Here is a 19425-nt window from a genome sequence, read left to right on the forward strand (position 1 = left end):
CTTGTGCAACCAAATATGAACAGTGTATTGTTTTTCATTTTAGACGTGAGACAAAACCGAGATAAAAAAACACGTCATCAATTGTAAAAATCAGTTTTCCTGACGGGTTAAACATGATTTGTTAAGAAATTTCAAATATTCAATATCAATAAATTAATTTAAGGGTGGAAAAGTGCCACTTTTCGTAATTCAGTTAAAAAAAATTACTTTTTTCTATACTCGAGTGTTTTATCTCGTTTTAGAGAAACGCAATTATTTTGCAAAATTTGTCAAATATCTGCATGCCCATTTTGGGCAAGAACGGGGTCCTGGGAGTGGTTCAAGTCGTTAATAAGAAAAACGGAGGGTGTTTCTCAAGCAACGACGAGAACCTTTTCAAAACGTTCTCCCTGTATTGCTCCATGGCGGTGCACTACACCAACATCCATTCCGAAATCAAGAAACAGACCTACCTGAACAAAATCAACCTGAAAGTGATCAAGTTGCAGCAAGTGCCCTGCCTGCACGACCTGACGAACTTCACCGACAGGTCCTACGTGAACATACCAGTGGAGTTCGACAGCTTCACCTGGAGTATCAACAATTCGGACGAACTCGTGTACCTACCGCAGTACATATTGTACATAATGACCCAATTGATCAGCGTTTCCGAAATTAATCTCAACGTAATGAAGAAATTTATTTTGACAGTTCGCAAATTCTACCGAGACTTGCCTTACCACAACTTCGAACATGCCTTCACCGTGTGCCATTGCATGTACCTCGTGCTAAAGCGCAATTTGGACCAGTTTAGCAAATTGGAAGTCAAAGCCCTGCTCATCGCCGCCCTCTGCCACGACATAGACCACCCCGGGTTCACCAACAATTTCCTCCAAATCATCAAAGACGACATCGCCATACTTTACGAAGCCCCAGCCTTGGAGAACCACCACTGGGAGGTGACCAAGATGATCCAGAACGACCACGACATCTTCCCCAAGATGAGCGGGCAGGAGAGGGAGTTGTTCCACAGCGAGATACAGAAGGCTATTCTGGCCACAGACCTGTCCACTTTTTTCCAGACTAGAGTCACCCTCGCCAAGTTGTACAATGCGAAAACTTTCGATCGATATAATCCGAGTCATAGGGTGAAGATGAAGGCGATTATCATCAATGCTTGTGATTTTTCGGGGTTGTCGAAGCCGTTTCTGGCCGCGAAAAGGATAGTGGATCAGCTTTATCGTATGGTGGATAACTGGGTTGAGTTTGGGTTAAGTTTGATTGCAGGCGAGTTCTACAAACAAGGGGATTTGGAAAAGGAGCTGGGGCAATGTCCGTTGTCGGTTATGGACAGAGGGAAGGAGAATTGCATTCCGGAGGATCAGATACGGTTTTTGAAGGTTGTAGTCATACCGTGCGTCGAAATTATTCGGGTGATTCTGCCAAATTGCCGCGAGTTGTACAATGGAACTTTGTAAGTGGTACGTTGTTGAGTATTTTTAGCACTTTATTTTTTAAGGAGATTACGCCAAACCTGGGAGGATATTATCAAAAATACCGGGCGCAAAATTTGGCGACAAGACGATTCCATTGTTAATCCTACTTATATTTAATAAAATAATGTTAAAAAATATTTTTTCTTTCACTTGTCGTTTCCGTTAATTAACAGTACTTCCATTTCAAAAAAATCCACACTAAATAACTTTGCATAGGTACTACGTATATCCCATTTCAGTTCATAATAGAATTACAACAGCGCATTTGAATTTTTCGGAGTGAAAAATAAAATACAAACTGGGAGTTTCTGTATAAGAAAAGAATTCTGTGTTAAACTAAGAAAACTCAGAAATTCTCGATTTGTGTTCAATTTTATTCAAAAAAAATCCAAATGCGCTGTTGCAAAATTCTACTATGAACTCAAATGGGATATACAATGTGTTTTTAAATGATTTTCATCTAGTCGTCTATGAAGTTTATGTAAAATCAGAAATGCCGCTTCATATAACTAATGATAGGCATTTAGACATTATACTATTACCATTCTCCATTTATTAAGTCTCGAATTCAGAAATAAGCTTCGATAATAAAAGTGTTTTCTTGCACAGTGTAACAATTTAATTGCATTTTAAGAAAATTTCTTAAAGAAATTAATTGAATTTTACAACTGACAGAGGATTCAATTGAGTAGAGCGGCACATTTTTTGTACATGTAAACCAATTTTAAAGTGAATTAGAAGACAATCATTTAAAAAAACATTGTACATATTATATTGAATCACTGCATTTTACATTTTGCCACTACATTTTGAAACCTAACGTACTAAGTAATTTATAATAACTGTACTGGAGCTATTTTTTGCACAATGAGTTAAAATTACTTAAAAACCGTTGAGTTGGGTCAAAACGGTGTTATTTGTGCCCTTTACCATTGAATTTACTTTAAACTTTTTTTAGAAACTTTGTTAGAACAGAACGGAAAGGCACTAATTAGCTAAAAATTATACGATTTTTCCTTATTTTCAAGCATTTTAACATATGTAGTTCAGCCAGAAATAATCACAAACGCAATTATTTAAAAAAAAAAATCAGAGGATTATCTCGCGAACGATATTATTTTTGCGAGATTTTTGTAAAATCACGAACAAAAAGTTACTAAACTATGAGTTGAAAATTTCAATATTTGTGCTTTGTTAACTGTTGTTTAACAAAAAACGCGACTCTTCTGAAGAATTCCGATAAAAACAAACCTAGAAGTGAACAGCTCCTTGTGCAACAAAATATGAACAGTGTATTGTTTTTCATTTTAGACGTGAGACAAAACCGAGATAAAGAAACACATCATCAATTGTAAAAATCAGTTTTCCTGAGGGGTTGAACACAATTTGTTAAGAAATTTCAAATATTCAATATCATAATTAATTTAAGGGTGGAAAAGTGCAACTTTTTGTAATTCAGTCAAAAAAAACAAGCGTTTTATCTCGTTTTAGAGAAACGCAATCATTTTGCAAAATTTGTCAAATATTAGCAAAAAAAGTTACAAAAAAACTAACCAAAAATTGTTAAAATTAAGCAATTATTTCGACCGTTTATCGAGATAAAATTCCGCTAAATCAACTTGAAAAATCAGTAAATTATTGGACCCAAAACGATATGATTTTAGATTTTTTTGCGTTACCTATATTAGAGCGTTTTTCATTCAAAACGCAATTATTTTGGATTTAGCAAAATTTCGTCAATGATTGAATTGGAATGAAAATGGTGTTATTTTTGCCTTATTCATGTGCTTGTACACGTTTGAAGCTTAAAAACTCAATTTTCGCGCTAAAATATGAAAAATCACAGTACTGATTCGAAAATGATATCCAAAAATACCATTTTTTGCTAAATTTAATAACAATAACTCAGATTACTTTCCAAAATATCCTCAAAAGTATCAAAAACTTTGTTGAAACAAATTAAAAATTTAAAATGTTTTTTTGCGAGAGCTCAAAAACGCAACTCAGTTTTTTATAAAGAAAAATCAGTAAATACTATAACATTTTTTTTAAACTTTTTAGTACGTTTTAGAATCAAAAATACAAATATAAACTAAATAAATTTTTGAAGAAAATTTTTATGCCGTTTCTCTGACTTGCCTCCCGGGGGCGCGGGTTGGCGCAGCCCTGCACTTGTGTTACTCGTATAGTTGACTGAAATTTCGTGATTATGATTTAACATAATAATATAATAATATAATATAATTTATTAGACATAATTCTTAAAACAGTGTCCACTTTCAGGGCTTACATTACTAAAATAAAATAAAATACCTGAAATTTTTGGTTCTTTATTTAACAAAATAATTAATAAATATTGCAATTAAAGAAGTTACTGTGGGTGTTTTTCGGGCCATACAATTTCCTCAATCCATTGGATGTAATGCGAAACCCTTGTATACACACCTGGAGACTGTCCACAACCTCTACCAAAAGAAGTGACTCCTACTATATCATACATGCACACAACATCATCACCTTCGTGGTATATTTGCAGCGGCCCCCCACTGTCTCCCTTCAATGTTAAATTTTCACATTATTGTAAGTACAAAGCAATAAAGCGCAATTTACTTGACAAGTATCTTTCCCATCTTGACCTGAGCCGGCACATAACTGAATATCGTCCACAATACCCCTTTTTAGATTTCTTGAGATGATATTTTTATAAGTCATATTACAAAACTCGTGACTTACTAAAACCAGCGCTACTTTGAGCAACTGGTCACTTGCCGTACCTGATGCAAAACTCGTGTAACCCCATCCTGTAGCTAGCCCTTTTTCCACTGAAATTGATTTTTCTGTATAAAGGCAAGCTGGCCTTGCGTAAGCATTTAATTCTATTGGTTTCTCAAGTTTTACAAGTGCTATGTCATTATATCTGGCAGGAGGTTTAAAGTCTGGATGTACAATGATTTGTAATGGTTTCAGTTCTTGTTTATGCTCAGTATCATTAACATCAGTAACCCCCATTTTTACATACTTAAGTGTAAGACCTCTCCTATAAAAATCAATCAGTAGAATCATTAGAAGGAAAAATCACAAAACTCATCACCTTGATGCAAAACAATTAGCAGATGTTAAAATAAACCTGTCGCTAATAATTGTACCTCCACAAAGCCATCTTATATTCTCATCGGGCGGCTCTTCATATCCTAATAATACCTATGATATAAATATTAGGTACATTTTTTAAGTAAACTATCTTGCCCACCATATGAGGAAATTCCTTTCGCCCAGCCGAAGTCCCACCAACAATACGTTTAACAATTTTATGTCCACATTCATTGCTCGCATAAGAAGAATATTCTCTACATTCTGAAATTTAACAATAAAAAATAATCGGTCCCTGTCTAACTCTAACTATTATCCTTACTTATCTTGCTAATATCACCTGGCTTTCGCTTTTCTATAGTTGGTGGACAGCAAACTATAGATTGCGTTTCCCGAAAGCCACATAATTGTGGAAGACGTTGATTTTTTATTATGTCGTCTTGAACTTGACGACATTCGGATAACAGTTTACAAATACCTGAAAGTCCGGACGAGGTCACGGTGCATGGAGCACCTATAAATTCACAATAAACATAAAAAATAATTCCTTTCTGTAGTGATAACTTACCATTTAGTTGACCATAAACAATTTCTAATGCAAAAAATAAAAGTATAATATGCAGATAAACCATTTCTCCATTAATTTCGTTAATTTTAAGAAGATGCGCGACTAAACAAACCACATGTTAATGATAATAATAATTCACTAATGACGTTTTTTTCAAAGTAAATCAAAACCCAAAAGGTTAAAAGTTATCTCTTTCTCTGACTTGCAAGGCAAATGGGTATTCCCAACAGCATTCCAATAACACGAGATGCTATCAGGTATAATCAAGGAGAGACTGCTATAATACGTAAAGGAAAAGCAACAGCAACTGAAGACACTTGTTTAATTAATTCTTCTGCTTTGCTTTCGAATAGCTTACATAAAATTTTCTTGTTTATAAGCAGCAAAAGTACTTAAATACAAAATTTAGTAACAGAAAATTTACATACTTGAAGCCTATTTAGTAATAAATTAACATCAGCGTCCTAATTAATCTCGACAATTGACATTAATTTAATTATTTCCCAACATTGAATTACCCGCGATCATTTGTATGTCTCGCGCGAACCAGTTCCCCCTTTTTTCTCCACCAACCGAATTTCAAAAAAAAATCCTGCTACAAATATCACTTTATTTCATATCATTATTTATAAAGCTATGTTTTATTACATTGTTCGATTAACTCTGGTTATTTTTAAGATAATTTCGTCAATATTAATTTAATTGTTATATATCCAAAAACTTAAAAATTTGAAAACTTAAAACTGCTAAAAACGTTGTAATTTTTTAAAGGGGTGAACAAACAACAATTATTAACATTTGAGGAAAATGAGTTTCATGGGCTAAGTGCCTCAAACTCAAATGTCTACGATAATAATAATAATAAAACAAAGAGATGATTGTTTAATTTTTCAAAATTTGTAATCGAGTTTGTATCGAAATGTGTATTGTTGGTGGCATATTACTAGCGCAAGCCTCGTAAAATTATGTGAAACACACTGTATAATTTAAAATAAAAAACTTAGATCCTTTGGCATTCTCAAATATCAAAAAAAAAACAACACCGAATTTATAAAAATACGCGTTTCTCCCAAATGTTCCTAAAAAACCGTAAGAAAACGCAAAATGGAAAAATTGAATTAAAAGCTAGGAAGTTCCAAATAAAAACTCAAGTTATAAAAACAGAATTAAATTTTATTCATTTTGCATAAATATCAAATAAATTCAAAATCAAATACATACAGCTGACAACCTTAACATTTTCACCAATAATACATTTAATCATGAGAACATTGAATTGTGCAATATTTCAATATCCGCCTCCCTCGCCTTGGCGCGGATTTTTTCTTTGCGGAAAGCTTCATAATCTTCATCGTCAGTGGCCAATTCAAAGCGACATAAAGGGCAAGAATTTGTCTAAAAAATCAACCCTCATTAACAATTTGATACTTAAATAACGTATCAAAGCCAGTAATACCTTGGCCAGCCATGGCAATATGCATTCAGCATGAAATGTGTGATTGCAAGGCATTTTCTTCACTGTTTCCCCTTCACTATGCTCCTTGAGACACACAGGACATTTTACTCCTAAAAAACGAAAATCAAAATTTGCAAACAAAAATCGTGTTTACAAACCTTGCCCATTTATGGTAATGCTCGGTAAATTTTCCACCACACTTTTAGAGGCTGGGGGTGCTAAACTCTGAGTCAAAGACTCGTCAAATATGTTATAATCCCGAAATAAACGAGCGAAATGGAGCAAGTGGTTGGGGGCCTGCCCTTCCGAAAGGGGCTGCCACCCCATTTCTTGAAAGTAGTCTGCCATTGTTAACACACACACAAATCAACAACAATTAATTTGGAATGATAAGCAACAAATTTGTCGAGTTTTGACACTTGTCAAAGTGACAGGTAACCTCAAAAAAAGCTGTCGAAATACCTAACCTACAAAAAAATTGTTTTTAAGTAGATTAAATTATGGAAGAGATTTATACACTGGATAGCTATGGGGATCCCATTCGTTTTCCTCTGAAACGCTACTTTGAGGAATTTGCCAATTCCTCACGTGGGGTTCCAAGCAACAAACCTGATGAAAGCACCAATGAGACTGAGTATTTATTAGCAATTAAGGACTTGATGGGGGCGGAAATCTCCTACAATGAATTAAAACACTTGTCTGAAGAGTGCAGGTATAATGAAAGTTTCACCAAATTGGAAATTAAACGTACTTTTCAGTATTGATCAGTTAACTTGTGAGGAAGAGGACACTAAACATTTTCCAACTAAATTACCAGAAAATATCAATTCCAGCACAAAACTACCGGGCACGTTCATTACAAATGAAAGTAACCACTTCGCCATCAATAAATTTATACAAGAAATGGAAAAACAAAAAAATCCGTCACAGTCATGTATAGGCAATAAACGAAGTTACTATCCAAGATTAGAGGTAATTCAGTTGACTACTAGTTTCAGTTAAATTAAACTGAAATTTTAGTTTCCCGTGTCGCCTTATCCCCCAGACCTCAAGCCAGGTTCCGATTTTGTCGCTTCAATATTAATATACAGACCAGTGGAATTCAAATTTTTCCATGCTAAAAACGCATCTGAAAAATTACGATTCAGTCACGAAATAGTCGTTCTAGGTCGAAACACTTTAACTGAGTTGAGGGACACAATCATGTGCTCATCAGATTTTGGCCTTTGCAAAGAAGTTGAGAACACATCAGCTGATCTGAAACCACTGGCTAATGCGAGAGTAATAAGCTTTCCTTGTTAAGCAACTGTGTGATTTTTTTGTTCCAGAACATATACCCCTCTGGTTTTATTTTCATTGACAACGTTTTTTACAACGACTTTCGCGACCCTAACTCCATTGATTATTCATTCCCGATTATTGAGTGGGCCAAGGAGAAGCAAATCAAAAACCTCTCAAGCGAAAATATGGAAAATGTTCGCATCGAAAGTCTCACACCCAGATTTGGGTACCCGTACTTGTACATGCATCAAGGAGACTGCGAACATTTGTTTATTTTTGCCGACGCGAGGCTTCTGAATTCTAGCGACTGTCTGCATTCGCAGTTTTATCCGCACGTTTTGAAAATCAATCGCAACATAAACAGAATGTGTTTCATGTGCTCGGTTTCGTTCGCCAAGTGGATAGTTGTTGACAGTGACCGACTGCCCCAACATAAAGTTTTCATGTGCACCGACTGTTGCAATTCTTATAATTACGTAAACGGGGAGAAGTTAGGTAGCTTTAAATTGTACCCATACTATGAAAAGCACGTTGTTGTATGAATAAATGTTTGAATTTCGCGCCAAATTTCCAAGATGGCGGTCTGACCTGTTCCGACACGGAGTAGTTCTGCAAAAGGTTTCCCACTTTTCCAAGTTATTTGAGGAGTGATTGTGACCGAACTTGCGTAGAATTAAACAATTTGTGTTACTTGTGTGGCGTTCAAGTCACCAATCCGTGTTTTTCCCCGGTTGTTCAAAGAACAGAACTGTTCCGGGGGCAAGTGGAGTAAAGAACGTACCTGCTTTTGTTTTCAAAAAAGTGCGGCAAAATGAGTTTCCTCCAAATAGTTTACGACGATGAGGCTTCTGATATCCTATCAGAGGAGAAACTCCAAGACACGTCCTCCCTATTGTTGGAGGGTGTTAATGGTACGTTTTTTTTCCAAAAACTTTGCGTTTCATTAATTCACCATTAACAGACATCACCGATGATAATACTGGGCAAAATGTGCTCGATAATGTGGTACAAATTGAGGAAACGCCAAACATAATGGTCGAATGGACCAGGAAAGAGACAAATTTTCTGCTGAAAAAGTACAATAAATACATTGTTTGTACCGGCCCTAATAAAAAATTCAGAACGAAAAGACAACTGTGGCAACGCGTGTCTCAAGATATTAAAAATGAATTAAAGAAAAACCGTTCAAGTGCTCAGTGTGAGAATAGATATAAAACAATATTAAGGAAATGGAGGAAGCAAGCAGGAAATGAATCGTTTGAGGATGTGGAGCTTGTTCTCACGAATAATAAACGGAAAGGGAGGAAGCAAGCGGAAAAAGAATCGACTGAGGACGTGGAGCCAGTTCTCACAAATAATAAACCTTCCTCGTCTGGGAATGAACCAAATAAAGAAACAGAACTTTTAAGCCAAAAAGACGCTCTTGCGGACGTCCTGTGGAAGATATTTAAACAGAAGGAGGAAGGGCGGGAGAGAAGACACCGGGAAAAAATGGAACTCATCAAATCTCTATTGCAAAATAATTGATAAATAAATTGTACTTTTTAAACCGACTTGGTGTTTTTGCGTTGTTGTGTTGGCAGTTGAAAAATGAGAGCGCAGGCGTTATTTGGCGGCAATAAACAGTAAAATAAATTGTAAAAGTGTATTATTTATTGTGTGCTTATTGTTATAAGTTATTTCATGTTGAAATTCACACTATTTACTTTCCCAGGTAAGTGGTAATTAGTTGACAAGAGTTGTCAGTTCCCTAACCTCACATTTTTTGTACGTCGGGAAAAAACTGCAAAAAATGAAAGTATCTTTTTGTAGAATGGATGTGTAATTCGAGTGTAAACTTTGGGGGTTTTTGGTAAAATGGCATCGGGAATTCACACAATGTCGCCTCAGAATAGCATAAACTTGATCAGTGTCTACGGTAAAGAAGAGTTCAATCTGCACGATTTTGAGGAAAACCAGAATTACACGCAATACAGCTTCAGTCCCGAGTTCTACAATTACGTGAATGGATCACGATCTGTAATAAAGAAGATGCCATTGAATTTGACCTCACACCAAAAAACCGTCAACAACAACATCCAAGTGAAAAGTTTAGAGCAGCGAGGTAATAACTCTCCACAGGAGTGCGAGAGCGACGAGAACAGCCTCTCACATTCACCCCCTGACAATAAAGGAACGAAGTTTAAGACGGCTAAAGAAACTGAAAGTGAATTCAACGAGACGTGCATTTATCAGCCAAACTTGTACCAACCAAACGTTCGCTGCAGCAAAAACAGGTGACTTGTACGGTCGTTGTGAATAAAAAATAAAAGTGGTTTTACAGCAAGTATTACTACCGCGGTGGCCAGAAGAGATTTTACAACAATCTGGAAGAGACTGAGAGAAAAGTGCACGGGTTAATGCGCCGTTTCCAGTCAAGGGCGTACAAAATGAAAATCGATGCCAAGCCCCAAATTTTGCTAAATGGGGGCCCTTGGGACCCCCTGAACCAAGCAATCTGGGACGTGTTTACGAGCAAAATACAAAAGGAAGAAACCTACACAAGCAAACTCCACTTGTGGAAATCAATATTTTTATTTTTTCGGGTATTTATGTTATTACAGGCGATTTGGTTTAATTGAAGCCTGATTTTCAGATGTTAAATAACTATGGATTGTATTTAGTGGGGTCCACGATGTCGGGCTTCGCCCTCGAGGGCAGCGACATCGATATTTGTCTTTTAACGAAACCCATTAGTAGCGAGCCGAGGATTGACTCGTTACACCATTTGGATTATTTGCAGCACGCTCTGCTGGAAAATGGTAAAATTTAATTTTTACAGTTATGGAAATTAAGCGTTGGATGTAGGTCTGGCAAGCGAAGCTGAACTAATTATGGCGAAGGTTCCGATTCTAAAATTCAAAAATAAAGAAACCGGATTTGAAATTGATTTGAATTGTAATAACATTGTGGGGATTCAAAATACAAGACTGTTGTATTGTTATGCCCAACTTGACTGGAGAGTGCGACCTCTGGTGGTTATGGTGAAGATTTGGGCGCAAAGAAACCACATTAATGATGCCAAAAATATGACCATTTCGAGCTACTCGTGGACGTTGATGGTCATACACTACTTGCAGTGTAAGTGGGGAATAATTTAATTGGGGAGAGAATTGAATAAATTTGAATATTTCATCAAACACGCGAAATCTCGCTTCTAATTTATCATACGATTTTCTTATCAGTATGATTACATTAATTGCCTTTCCTAAATGGTAAGCAGCACGTCTTTAAATTAAACACATAGTTTTTTTGTGCCGAAAAATCACCAAACTAAGTCAACAATTATTTGATTTTGCGTTTTTGTCAATCATTTTTTACACTTTTCATTTAAACGCAATTATTTTGTGGAATTTCTCAAAAATGAGCCAATGAGTTTTTAATTGCGTCCCAAGTTGAGGATTTTTCGTCCATTTAAGCACGAATTTTTAACTGCAAACTCAGTCTAAACTGAGCCAAAAATAACATAATTCTTGTTTTTTTTGAGAGTTTTTGCAAATTTTTTAGCCTGAAATGCAAAATTTCGTAAAGATTGGGCCAAATTTATGCAAAAAATTGTTAAAATTTCGTTAAGTCGGTCCAAAAACGTTACTAAATAAAGTCAATTTTGCCATTTTTTTTTACCCTTATACTATGTTTTAGCAAGTTTTGCTATTGGAAATGCAACTATTTCCGGAATTTTCTCAAAAAATTCGATATGTGGCGTAATTTTTAGGCCGAAAAATCGTAAAATTACGGCGAGAATGTGATTTCCGTTTTCTGTCAATTTAATAAATTTTTCAGTCAAGAATCATTTTGCGGATTTTTTTAAAAATAAACCGAAAGGTTGCATTGCATTTTTTGACCGTTAAGCACGTTTTTTCTCCATAAACTTACTTCTTTCACGAAATTTTGCAAAATCCGTCGAAAGATTACCAAATTACGACGAAAATGTCATAATTATTTTACCTTTTTGTCAGGTTTCGTACGATTTTCAGCTTGAAATGCAATTATTTCACGGAATTTCGTTAAGAATAGTACGCTGAATTGATTAAAAAATGGTGATGTTTTTGAGTTTTTTTTAGGTGTTTAAGCATTAGAACAGGATTTCGCTAAAAATGGTTCAACAGCTTACGAAATTAACGCAATTATAACATTATTTTTATCCTTATTGTGCGTTTTAGAACGCTTTTCAATTGAAAACGTAATTATTTCGAGGAAATTTCTCTAAGGCTGTTTAAGAAATGTTTTTTTTTTGAGTAAAAAACTTATTTTTTGTGTGATTTTTTCACTGGAAAATCACTAATTTGCGTCTTAAATGACATCACTTTGCCCATTTCGCGTGTTTTAATAATTATTCCGCGAAATTCCATTTACGATAATTCTCAAAATCGTCAAATTAAGTAGATTTTTGCCTTTTCTGGGCATTTTAACAAGTTTTCCTGTAATAAACGCAATTATTTGGCGGATTTTCTTGAAAGTAAGCCGACAGTTCACTAAATTATGTCGCAAGTGGTGCCTTTCTCGACCGTTTAAACACAAAAATTAAGTCGAAAATGGCAATTACTGCCTTTCTCCAGAGTAGATCTCGCACGTTTTCACTCTGTAAAAGCAAATATTTTAAGGAATTTTCTAAAGAATACGCCAATGTTTTCTAAAATGGTGTTATTTTTATCTTTTTCGAGCGTTTAAGCACTTGGCCAAATCAAATGCAACATTATTTTAGCCCTTATCGTGCGTTTTAGAAAATTTTTCGACTAAACAAGCAGCAATTTCGAGAAAGTGACTCAAATAAACCGAAATATGGAGTAGTTTTTGCCTTTTAAATTTTTTTTTTGTGAAAAAACTTATTTTGGTGTGATTTTGCTGCACTTTGCCTTTTTCGAGTGTTCTAATCACTCATTAGTCCCTAAAATTTCGTCTACAAGTCGAAAAATCAAAGTTATGTCGAATGTAAACTTGGTACTTTCAGGAGATTTCACAAAAACGCGTCGAAATATCACTCAATTATATTCGCACTTTTTTCAGCCCGAAATGCAGTTATTTCACTAAATTTTGTTAAGAATACGCCGAGTTGATTAGCAAATTGTGCTATTTTTTATAAGAGATTAAGCACTTGAGCAAGATTTCGCTAAATATTATGACCGAAAACTCACAAAATTAAGTCAAACATGCATAACATTATTTCCATTTGTATTTGTGATTTAGAACCAACTGGAAATGCAATTATTTCGAGATATTCTTCAAAAATAAGTTGATATGTGGGGTGTATTTACTGCTGTTTTGAGGCATTTTAATGTTTTTAACCTAAAAACTTTTTTGTGTGATTGCACTCAACAAAAATTACTTATTTGGATCATAAATAGCATTCATTGCTTTTTTTCAGTGTTTTAACAGTTAAATTCAGCGAAATTAGGGCGAAATTATTATCATTTTTGTCGAAAATAACAAAATTATTGGAATTTTCGAGAGGTTTTTCAGTTCGAATCGCAAATATTTAATAAAATTCTAACAACTATTCAGCGAAATTTTGGCAACAATAAGCCAACAAATCGACAAATTGGATCGAAAATGGTTTCATTTTTTATAAATGCTGTTCCATGATTTAGGTTGGACAAATTCTCTTTTTATAAAATGAAAAGTGCATTATTTTATTTTATTTAACAAGTAATGAAGACTCTTTTATTGTTAGTGTTTCTTAGATACTGCTTTTTACGGTTACGAGAAATTTTGACTCATTTTTTGCATATTTCTCTACAAAACTTCCAACCTATACAACAAGCAATGGAGAAGGTTTACGATTTACTACCTTTGTTAAACTACAAATCAGTTTGAGTTTTATTTTGATAACCAAGTCTGATCCAAAAACATTCCATAAGTTTTTCCGTGTTGTTTATCCCTGAAAAAACAATTTTAGTATTTAAACATAAAAATTTGGCAAAATGGCTCTGTATTTTTGATTTGTTAATTTTTGCCGTCCGTTTTGAGCAATTTGGTGTCTTGCAGGTGGGGTGTTCCCAGCAGTGCTCCCTTGTCTCCACAGCTTGTACCCCGAAGAGTTCAACACGCTGGAAAACCGGTCGTTGGACGTGCAGGGAGGAGTGGAAGGTTTGAAAGACTTTGAATCTGAAAACACACGCTGTCTCGGTGATTTACTGATCGGTTTTTTCCACTATTACTCCTATTTTAACTATCAACATTATGCTATTTCAGTACGTACCGGTTCACGTATACCGATTGAAATCTGTAAACAGGTAAAAAGTCCTAAAAACGACCCCCACCAATGGAAATTCTTGTGTATTGAGGAACCTTTCGATCTCTCCAATACTGCCAGATCCGTGTTTGATTTGGAAATTTTCAAACATATCAAACAAATCATTTCGGCCTCGTATAAAGAACTGGCGCGCAACAAACAACTGAGTAATATACTTCCGGTAGCGCAGTTGAACGGTCAAAGATAATCGAGTTGGTTGTAAAAATGATGGGATTTTGTGGCAATAGTGGCCTTCTGATACATTCCGTAACTTTTTAAGCAATTGAATTTGTTCTAAGTATAAGTTGTAAGAGTTTCTTCGGTGTTGAGTCCGGTTTATTTTTTCCAAGGGGATTCTTATTGTTGTTACTGTAAACTCTCTGTGATTTTTTTTCGCTTTATATAAGAAAAAATATACCAAAAAAATACATAAAATTGCCACAATGAAACATTTTTAAAAACTCATTGTGGACGAAAAAAAGTATTATTTTGTACAGGTTCGTGTTTATTTTTATACTTCGTTTGTAAATTATAAGTAAATATCGCTCTCTCATATTTTTACGCTTAATGTTACGAGAGGTTAACTTAATCGTGCTCGTAATTTGGTAAAACATACATATCAAATACGGGTCTAGAGACTTAGCCTTTTTCGAAAAATAAAAAAATAAAATAAAAAAGCAACGATTACACATAGTTCACCACCGTCTGAGATACAAACCAAAAATGATTTGCCATAAGTACGAATCACAAGTCGATGTTAATTTGAGACTTATAAATATTGTGATTTATCGTCTGATCTCAGTACTACTTTAATGTAATAGTCACAATGTGCCAAATGTTAATTAAGGTTAATTCTAAACTTGTAATTAGACAATATTTAACATCGGATACAATAATTGTAAACAATAACTTGAAAACTGTTTGTTTACGTAGGAATTGTAGTTGATCTTTATCTTCAGGAACTGTGAACATTTTCCACTAGTTAAGACAGTGTTTGTAAGATTTTTGAATGTTCCATTTTGTAAAGCGGAGATTCAGTGTTGAACATCAAATTATCTTTAAGCTGTTGTTCAGTTCAGTCAATATAATTCATTTCATAATTTTTTTATTACATACCTACCCAAGTATTTTGAAAAAAAAAACTAATTAATCGTGAGTCTGCCACCCTTTTATTCAGTAAAATTAATATCACAATTACAGAACAAATTACCTTATGTTGTATGTACAGTGACGAGGCGAAGATATAAAATATGACTAGTCCACTGGGGAGGAGATAACAAATAAAATCAATAATAAAAAAGGAATGCATTGCACAAGTACATCCATAAATAAAAAAGCCACTTAAAACTCTACATACAATATAAGTTTTCTTCTTACGATTGACCTTGTCTTTTAAGCCTCCGATTTGGATTCCTTTCATTCTTAATTAGTACTAGTCTTAATTCAACTATTGCCATAAACCTGCATAATTTCCAGTTAGTGTGGCTGGCAAAGGCCCTCCGGCAGTGAATAATCGCGTTCCACTAGTGTCGTAACAGTGTGTATAAATCGCTGGAACGTATTTTACATTCTGGATATTATCTACGAATTCGTCGTCAGGAAACTACAAACAAAATTTAAAACCCTCCTGAAACTGGCGATAAATACATACCACATAGCCTTTGCTGGCTTTAAGTACAACCGTCCGCGAGGAGTTTATACTAGAGTCCAAATACTTCCCAGCTTTCAAGTCATAAAACATCAACATCCCTAATCCAGTCCCTACAGTTAGTACGTCCCCTTGAAAACTAGCCGACCTGATTCCGCAACCAGAATAGCGCGAAGAAACCTTTTTAACGGCCTGGAATTTTTGTTAAATAGGTTTTTCGCTATTAGACCAGCAGCTCGCGCCAGAAAATGCGTAATGATCGTATACAGTACACCCCCATTCAGTGTTGATATTTGGACAATATCATTTTAATAATCTGTCTAATTTAATTCCCTTTTAGCTGAAAAGTACTTTGAAATCTGAGATGACATCGGGCAATCAGTGCGTTTCTTTAACTTATAAAACAGCTTATAATAATAATTCAAAAAATTAAAGAATGCAAGTATAATCAATAGCGAATATTATTTCTTTATATTGTTTTTGTTGTTATAAGTTATTGTTTTTTTTATCAAAAATTGACAGAATAATTTTAACAAATGTTCTTCGCAATTCTCCATGGAATATGATTTTCATCAGTATGTTGCAAATAAGGAATTAAAGAAATATTGCCATTTCGATTTACTATAGTAAAATCTCCCATAAGACTCTCCTCTTAAACAGACGTCTCCTTATAACGGACACTTTTGCTTGGTTCCGTCTGTGTCTCATAAGAATAGTACATATTTTCACCTCTATTCAGCAGACTCTCGCTTGAATGGACACGGACAGGGCAATTCCAACAAAAAACACTTTATAACAACCAAAAAAAAAAAAAAAAGAACAATGTTAAAGCTAATTTTTATCAACACAGACTTTTAAAATGATTATATCATTATAATATGATGGCCCTAATGGATTCTAATGCGGTTTGAGAGGGGGGAGAATTCCTGTGTTTCCAACAAAGTGGCCACAAGTCATTTGCTATCACATACTTTATGTACACTACATCAACTGGCCTAAGCGGGTCCAATAATTAATAATTTATGTCTGGGTTGGAAGACACACGTTTTTTTAAACTGATTCTTATGTAAAATTTTCGGCTGACTTCGATTTTCTTTGGAATTGCGTTCATCGTGAAAAAGACATTTCTGTGGAAATTTTTGAAAAACTTAAAATTGGTCAAATTTTGTGTTTACATCGTCATACTTTCCTTCTAGATAAAGCAAGACTTCATTTTCTTTGCATAAGATTCCTCAATGAATGTGAATTCTAACGAATAGACACAAGTTTTAGTTTTGACAAAATAAAAGTGAGAAAATTGCAGTTATCTCGTAACGTTTCTTTTTTGTGAAGTGAAATTTTCGAGATGCGGGATTTTTTTATCTTAGATAGACTTACACGTAGTCGAGACCAAATAAAGTGAAGAATGACTCGTAGTGTTGCCCAATTTTCTCAGTTTTCTTTACTCAAAACTAAAACTTTTGTATTTACGTTAAAAACTATATTCATTGAGTAGCTTTTTGCAAAAAAAAAGGTTTTAGCTTTATCCAGTAGAAAGATATAACGATGTAAACGAAAAATTTTACAAATTTTAGGATTTTAAAAATTTTGCATAAGAATAAGTGTTCAGTAAACGAGTCCGTTTTTGATATACGTGCTCATTGTTGAAAGGAAATAATGTTAAAAAAATGTTTTTCAGTTTTCAGGATTTTTTTGAATTAAATAAAGCAGTGATAGCATTTTAAAACTCCTCTCCTACAGCCCGAGTAGAAGAAAAAATCTTGTAAATAACTTTCAAAAACGTTACTTACAACGGCTGTAAAACAAAGAGGATAATGATTAAACATTCGACGTTTTTTAGCGTGGGTATTCTCTCCCTTAATTAAATGCTTATTTAATGAAACCCAGAATGGCATACCGTTCAGGATCATTAAAGAATAACTTTTAATTTTTGCAATTTTTTTTTCACGTATCAACATTTGAAGATACGAATTTTACGTTTCATGTGTTTTCGTTCTGTATACGTTCATTTAAAAATGTCTAAAAATTTACAGTTGGTGAAGAGAGAACCTTCACCTCTGTGATCAGTATGCTCTTTGAATTTCGCAATTCCCAATGGACATACTGTATACGATTATAAAAACATTTTTTTTACAAAGTTTAAGTCGATTTAAGCCTATGCTGCACCTATGCCATTGGCTTTCCCTTGCATTTTTTCCATCAACTTGGCATGCTGTATCATCATTACGCTTTTTGTGCCGCGAACTGCCAGTCTAATTATTTTAATACCTGAAGCGTCCGGCAGTCCAGCAACAACGTGTATGACCTGCATCCAATTGCATACAATCCTGATTCTTGGACCGCTAAACACACATTTTCTTGCGTGGAAGGCAATTTTCTCGACAATTTCTGCTTAAACGTTTCCGCGTTCCATATATGGATGTAACCGTTCAAACTCAACGCTGCGATCTCCTCGTACGCTTTATTGAACGTCAAAGCTCTGACCTGACGAAAAAATTAGTTTTTATTCCCCACAAACCACAAATTACCCTTTGCGAGTTGCGACAGTCTTTGACCGAAATGGCCGAAACGTGGTGGTACATCGGCACGTCCGTTTTGTTTTCGAACAAGTCCGGCGTTATCCTCCAGAGGGCCATTTTGGTGTCCCTTGACCCCGAGACGAGGAACTCATCGTCCAACCAACACATATCAAACACCCAGTCTTTATGCGCATTTTCACCCACACAAACAGGGTCAAGCGTTGGCAACCTATATACTGCTATATCACACGTGTTTCGCGCCCCTGTTGCGAGCAGCGTCCGCGAGGGGTTGATTTGTACTGAGTGGATGCCGCAGTGGGCCTGCTCCGCCCCCAGGCTGTCCCTCCGGCTCACCAGCGAAGGGATTTGGTCCAGCTTATGCGTCACTACATTGTATACCATCAACTGGAAGGCCTTCATGAATTATAAGCTAGGGGCTAAGCCAAACAAACCTTGTTACATTTCGTACCGAACACAACCTGTCTGTCACTCAACCACTGCGAACAGAATACTTTATTCATGTTACCTAGCGTAATGGGGGTTTCCCGAAACATTTCGTGCGTGAGGATATGGCGCGACCCATAGTCACTCAGCACGGACGTAATGTTTTTGCCATACATTTCCCTACTTTTAACGTAATCTACGAAGTTGTACGAGGTATTTAACACTTCCTTTTGCATCGCTACAGTCTCTTCGTCACTGTCACTGTCTTCGTAAGTTATGAAGTCTTCAGGCTTGTCGGTCCTCCGGTTGTGCTCAAGCTTTGAAGCTTTCGCTTTGTTTCGACGCTCCTCCAGCCGAGACTGTATCGAACAAGCCGGGGTTCTCCCGTAAACGGGGTACATCCGCGTCTTGGACATCCTAACAGATTCAGGAGGTTAATGACCTTCGGGGAAATAAACTACTAGCAAAACACCACACACAACATCCCTCCGGGTTGTACTACGTTACTACATTCAAAATTACGGGAAGCATTCGGTCTTAATCGTCTAATTGTTGTTAAAAAGAAATGTTGACAATGGGGTTGACAACAAACGAGTTGTGCGCGACCGCGTCAGCGCCGATTGGCGCGAGCGCCACGTCCCGCAAACGCCAATCCCTATTAATTCATTACTAA

General features: G+C 35.4%; 6 protein-coding genes across 7 annotated transcripts; 3 read left to right on the forward strand and 3 right to left on the reverse strand.

Moving 5' to 3' along the window:
* Positions 1 to 266: 266 nt before the first annotated feature.
* Positions 267 to 1612, forward strand: LOC662695 (cAMP and cAMP-inhibited cGMP 3',5'-cyclic phosphodiesterase 10A). Its single transcript, XM_008202649.3, has 3 exons — positions 267 to 1221; positions 1267 to 1453; positions 1499 to 1612. The coding sequence occupies exons 1-3, from the start codon at positions 282 to 284 to the stop codon at positions 1590 to 1592; spliced, it is 1221 nt and encodes a 406-aa protein (XP_008200871.1). The 5' UTR covers positions 267 to 281; the 3' UTR covers positions 1593 to 1612.
* A 2177-nt stretch (positions 1613 to 3789) lies between these two features.
* Positions 3790 to 5378, reverse strand: LOC662662 (serine protease snake). Its single transcript, XM_968746.4, has 6 exons — positions 5134 to 5378; positions 4888 to 5079; positions 4726 to 4829; positions 4567 to 4676; positions 4086 to 4512; positions 3790 to 4029 (listed from the first exon to the last, which is right to left on the reverse strand). The coding sequence occupies exons 1-6, from the start codon at positions 5195 to 5197 to the stop codon at positions 3847 to 3849; spliced, it is 1080 nt and encodes a 359-aa protein (XP_973839.1). The 5' UTR covers positions 5198 to 5378; the 3' UTR covers positions 3790 to 3846.
* A 907-nt stretch (positions 5379 to 6285) lies between these two features.
* Positions 6286 to 7534, reverse strand: LOC662628 (E3 ubiquitin-protein ligase RNF181). Its single transcript, XM_968713.4, has 5 exons — positions 7341 to 7534; positions 7107 to 7265; positions 6748 to 7056; positions 6590 to 6699; positions 6286 to 6528 (listed from the first exon to the last, which is right to left on the reverse strand). The coding sequence occupies exons 3-5, from the start codon at positions 6935 to 6937 to the stop codon at positions 6394 to 6396; spliced, it is 435 nt and encodes a 144-aa protein (XP_973806.2). The 5' UTR covers positions 6938 to 7056; positions 7107 to 7265; positions 7341 to 7534; the 3' UTR covers positions 6286 to 6393.
* Pbp49 (PSEA-binding protein 49kD) lies at positions 7090 to 8412 on the forward strand. The gene is made up of 4 exons (XM_968683.3): positions 7090 to 7301; positions 7348 to 7561; positions 7610 to 7870; positions 7918 to 8412. The coding sequence occupies exons 1-4, from the start codon at positions 7090 to 7092 to the stop codon at positions 8410 to 8412; spliced, it is 1182 nt and encodes a 393-aa protein (XP_973776.1).
* A 15-nt stretch (positions 8413 to 8427) lies between these two features.
* LOC662532 (poly(A) RNA polymerase gld-2 homolog A) lies at positions 8428 to 15241 on the forward strand. Of its 2 annotated transcripts, none has more exons than XM_064356437.1 (7): positions 8428 to 8781; positions 8832 to 9584; positions 9670 to 10146; positions 10194 to 10455; positions 10506 to 10671; positions 10718 to 10990; positions 13895 to 15241. In XM_064356437.1, the coding sequence occupies exons 3-7, from the start codon at positions 9728 to 9730 to the stop codon at positions 14347 to 14349; spliced, it is 1575 nt and encodes a 524-aa protein (XP_064212507.1). In that variant the 5' UTR covers positions 8428 to 8781; positions 8832 to 9584; positions 9670 to 9727; the 3' UTR covers positions 14350 to 15241. The 2 variants fall into 2 exon arrangements, with proteins under 2 accessions (XP_064212507.1, XP_008200928.1); XM_008202706.3 differs by having other exon boundaries at positions 9683 to 10146.
* Positions 15242 to 15287: 46 nt separating this feature from the next.
* Positions 15288 to 19344, reverse strand: DCAF12 (DDB1 and CUL4 associated factor 12). The gene is made up of 5 exons (XM_968591.4): positions 18761 to 19344; positions 18318 to 18713; positions 18058 to 18273; positions 15793 to 15981; positions 15288 to 15744 (listed from the first exon to the last, which is right to left on the reverse strand). Exons 1-5 carry the CDS (start codon positions 19166 to 19168, stop codon positions 15589 to 15591), a joined length of 1365 nt encoding a protein of 454 aa, XP_973684.1. The 5' UTR covers positions 19169 to 19344; the 3' UTR covers positions 15288 to 15588.
* Between the last annotated feature and the right edge of the window lie 81 nt (positions 19345 to 19425).

This window comes from Tribolium castaneum, chromosome 4, assembly GCF_031307605.1.
Source record: "Tribolium castaneum strain GA2 chromosome 4, icTriCast1.1, whole genome shotgun sequence".
Classification (NCBI taxonomy): Eukaryota; Metazoa; Arthropoda; class Insecta; order Coleoptera; family Tenebrionidae; genus Tribolium; species Tribolium castaneum.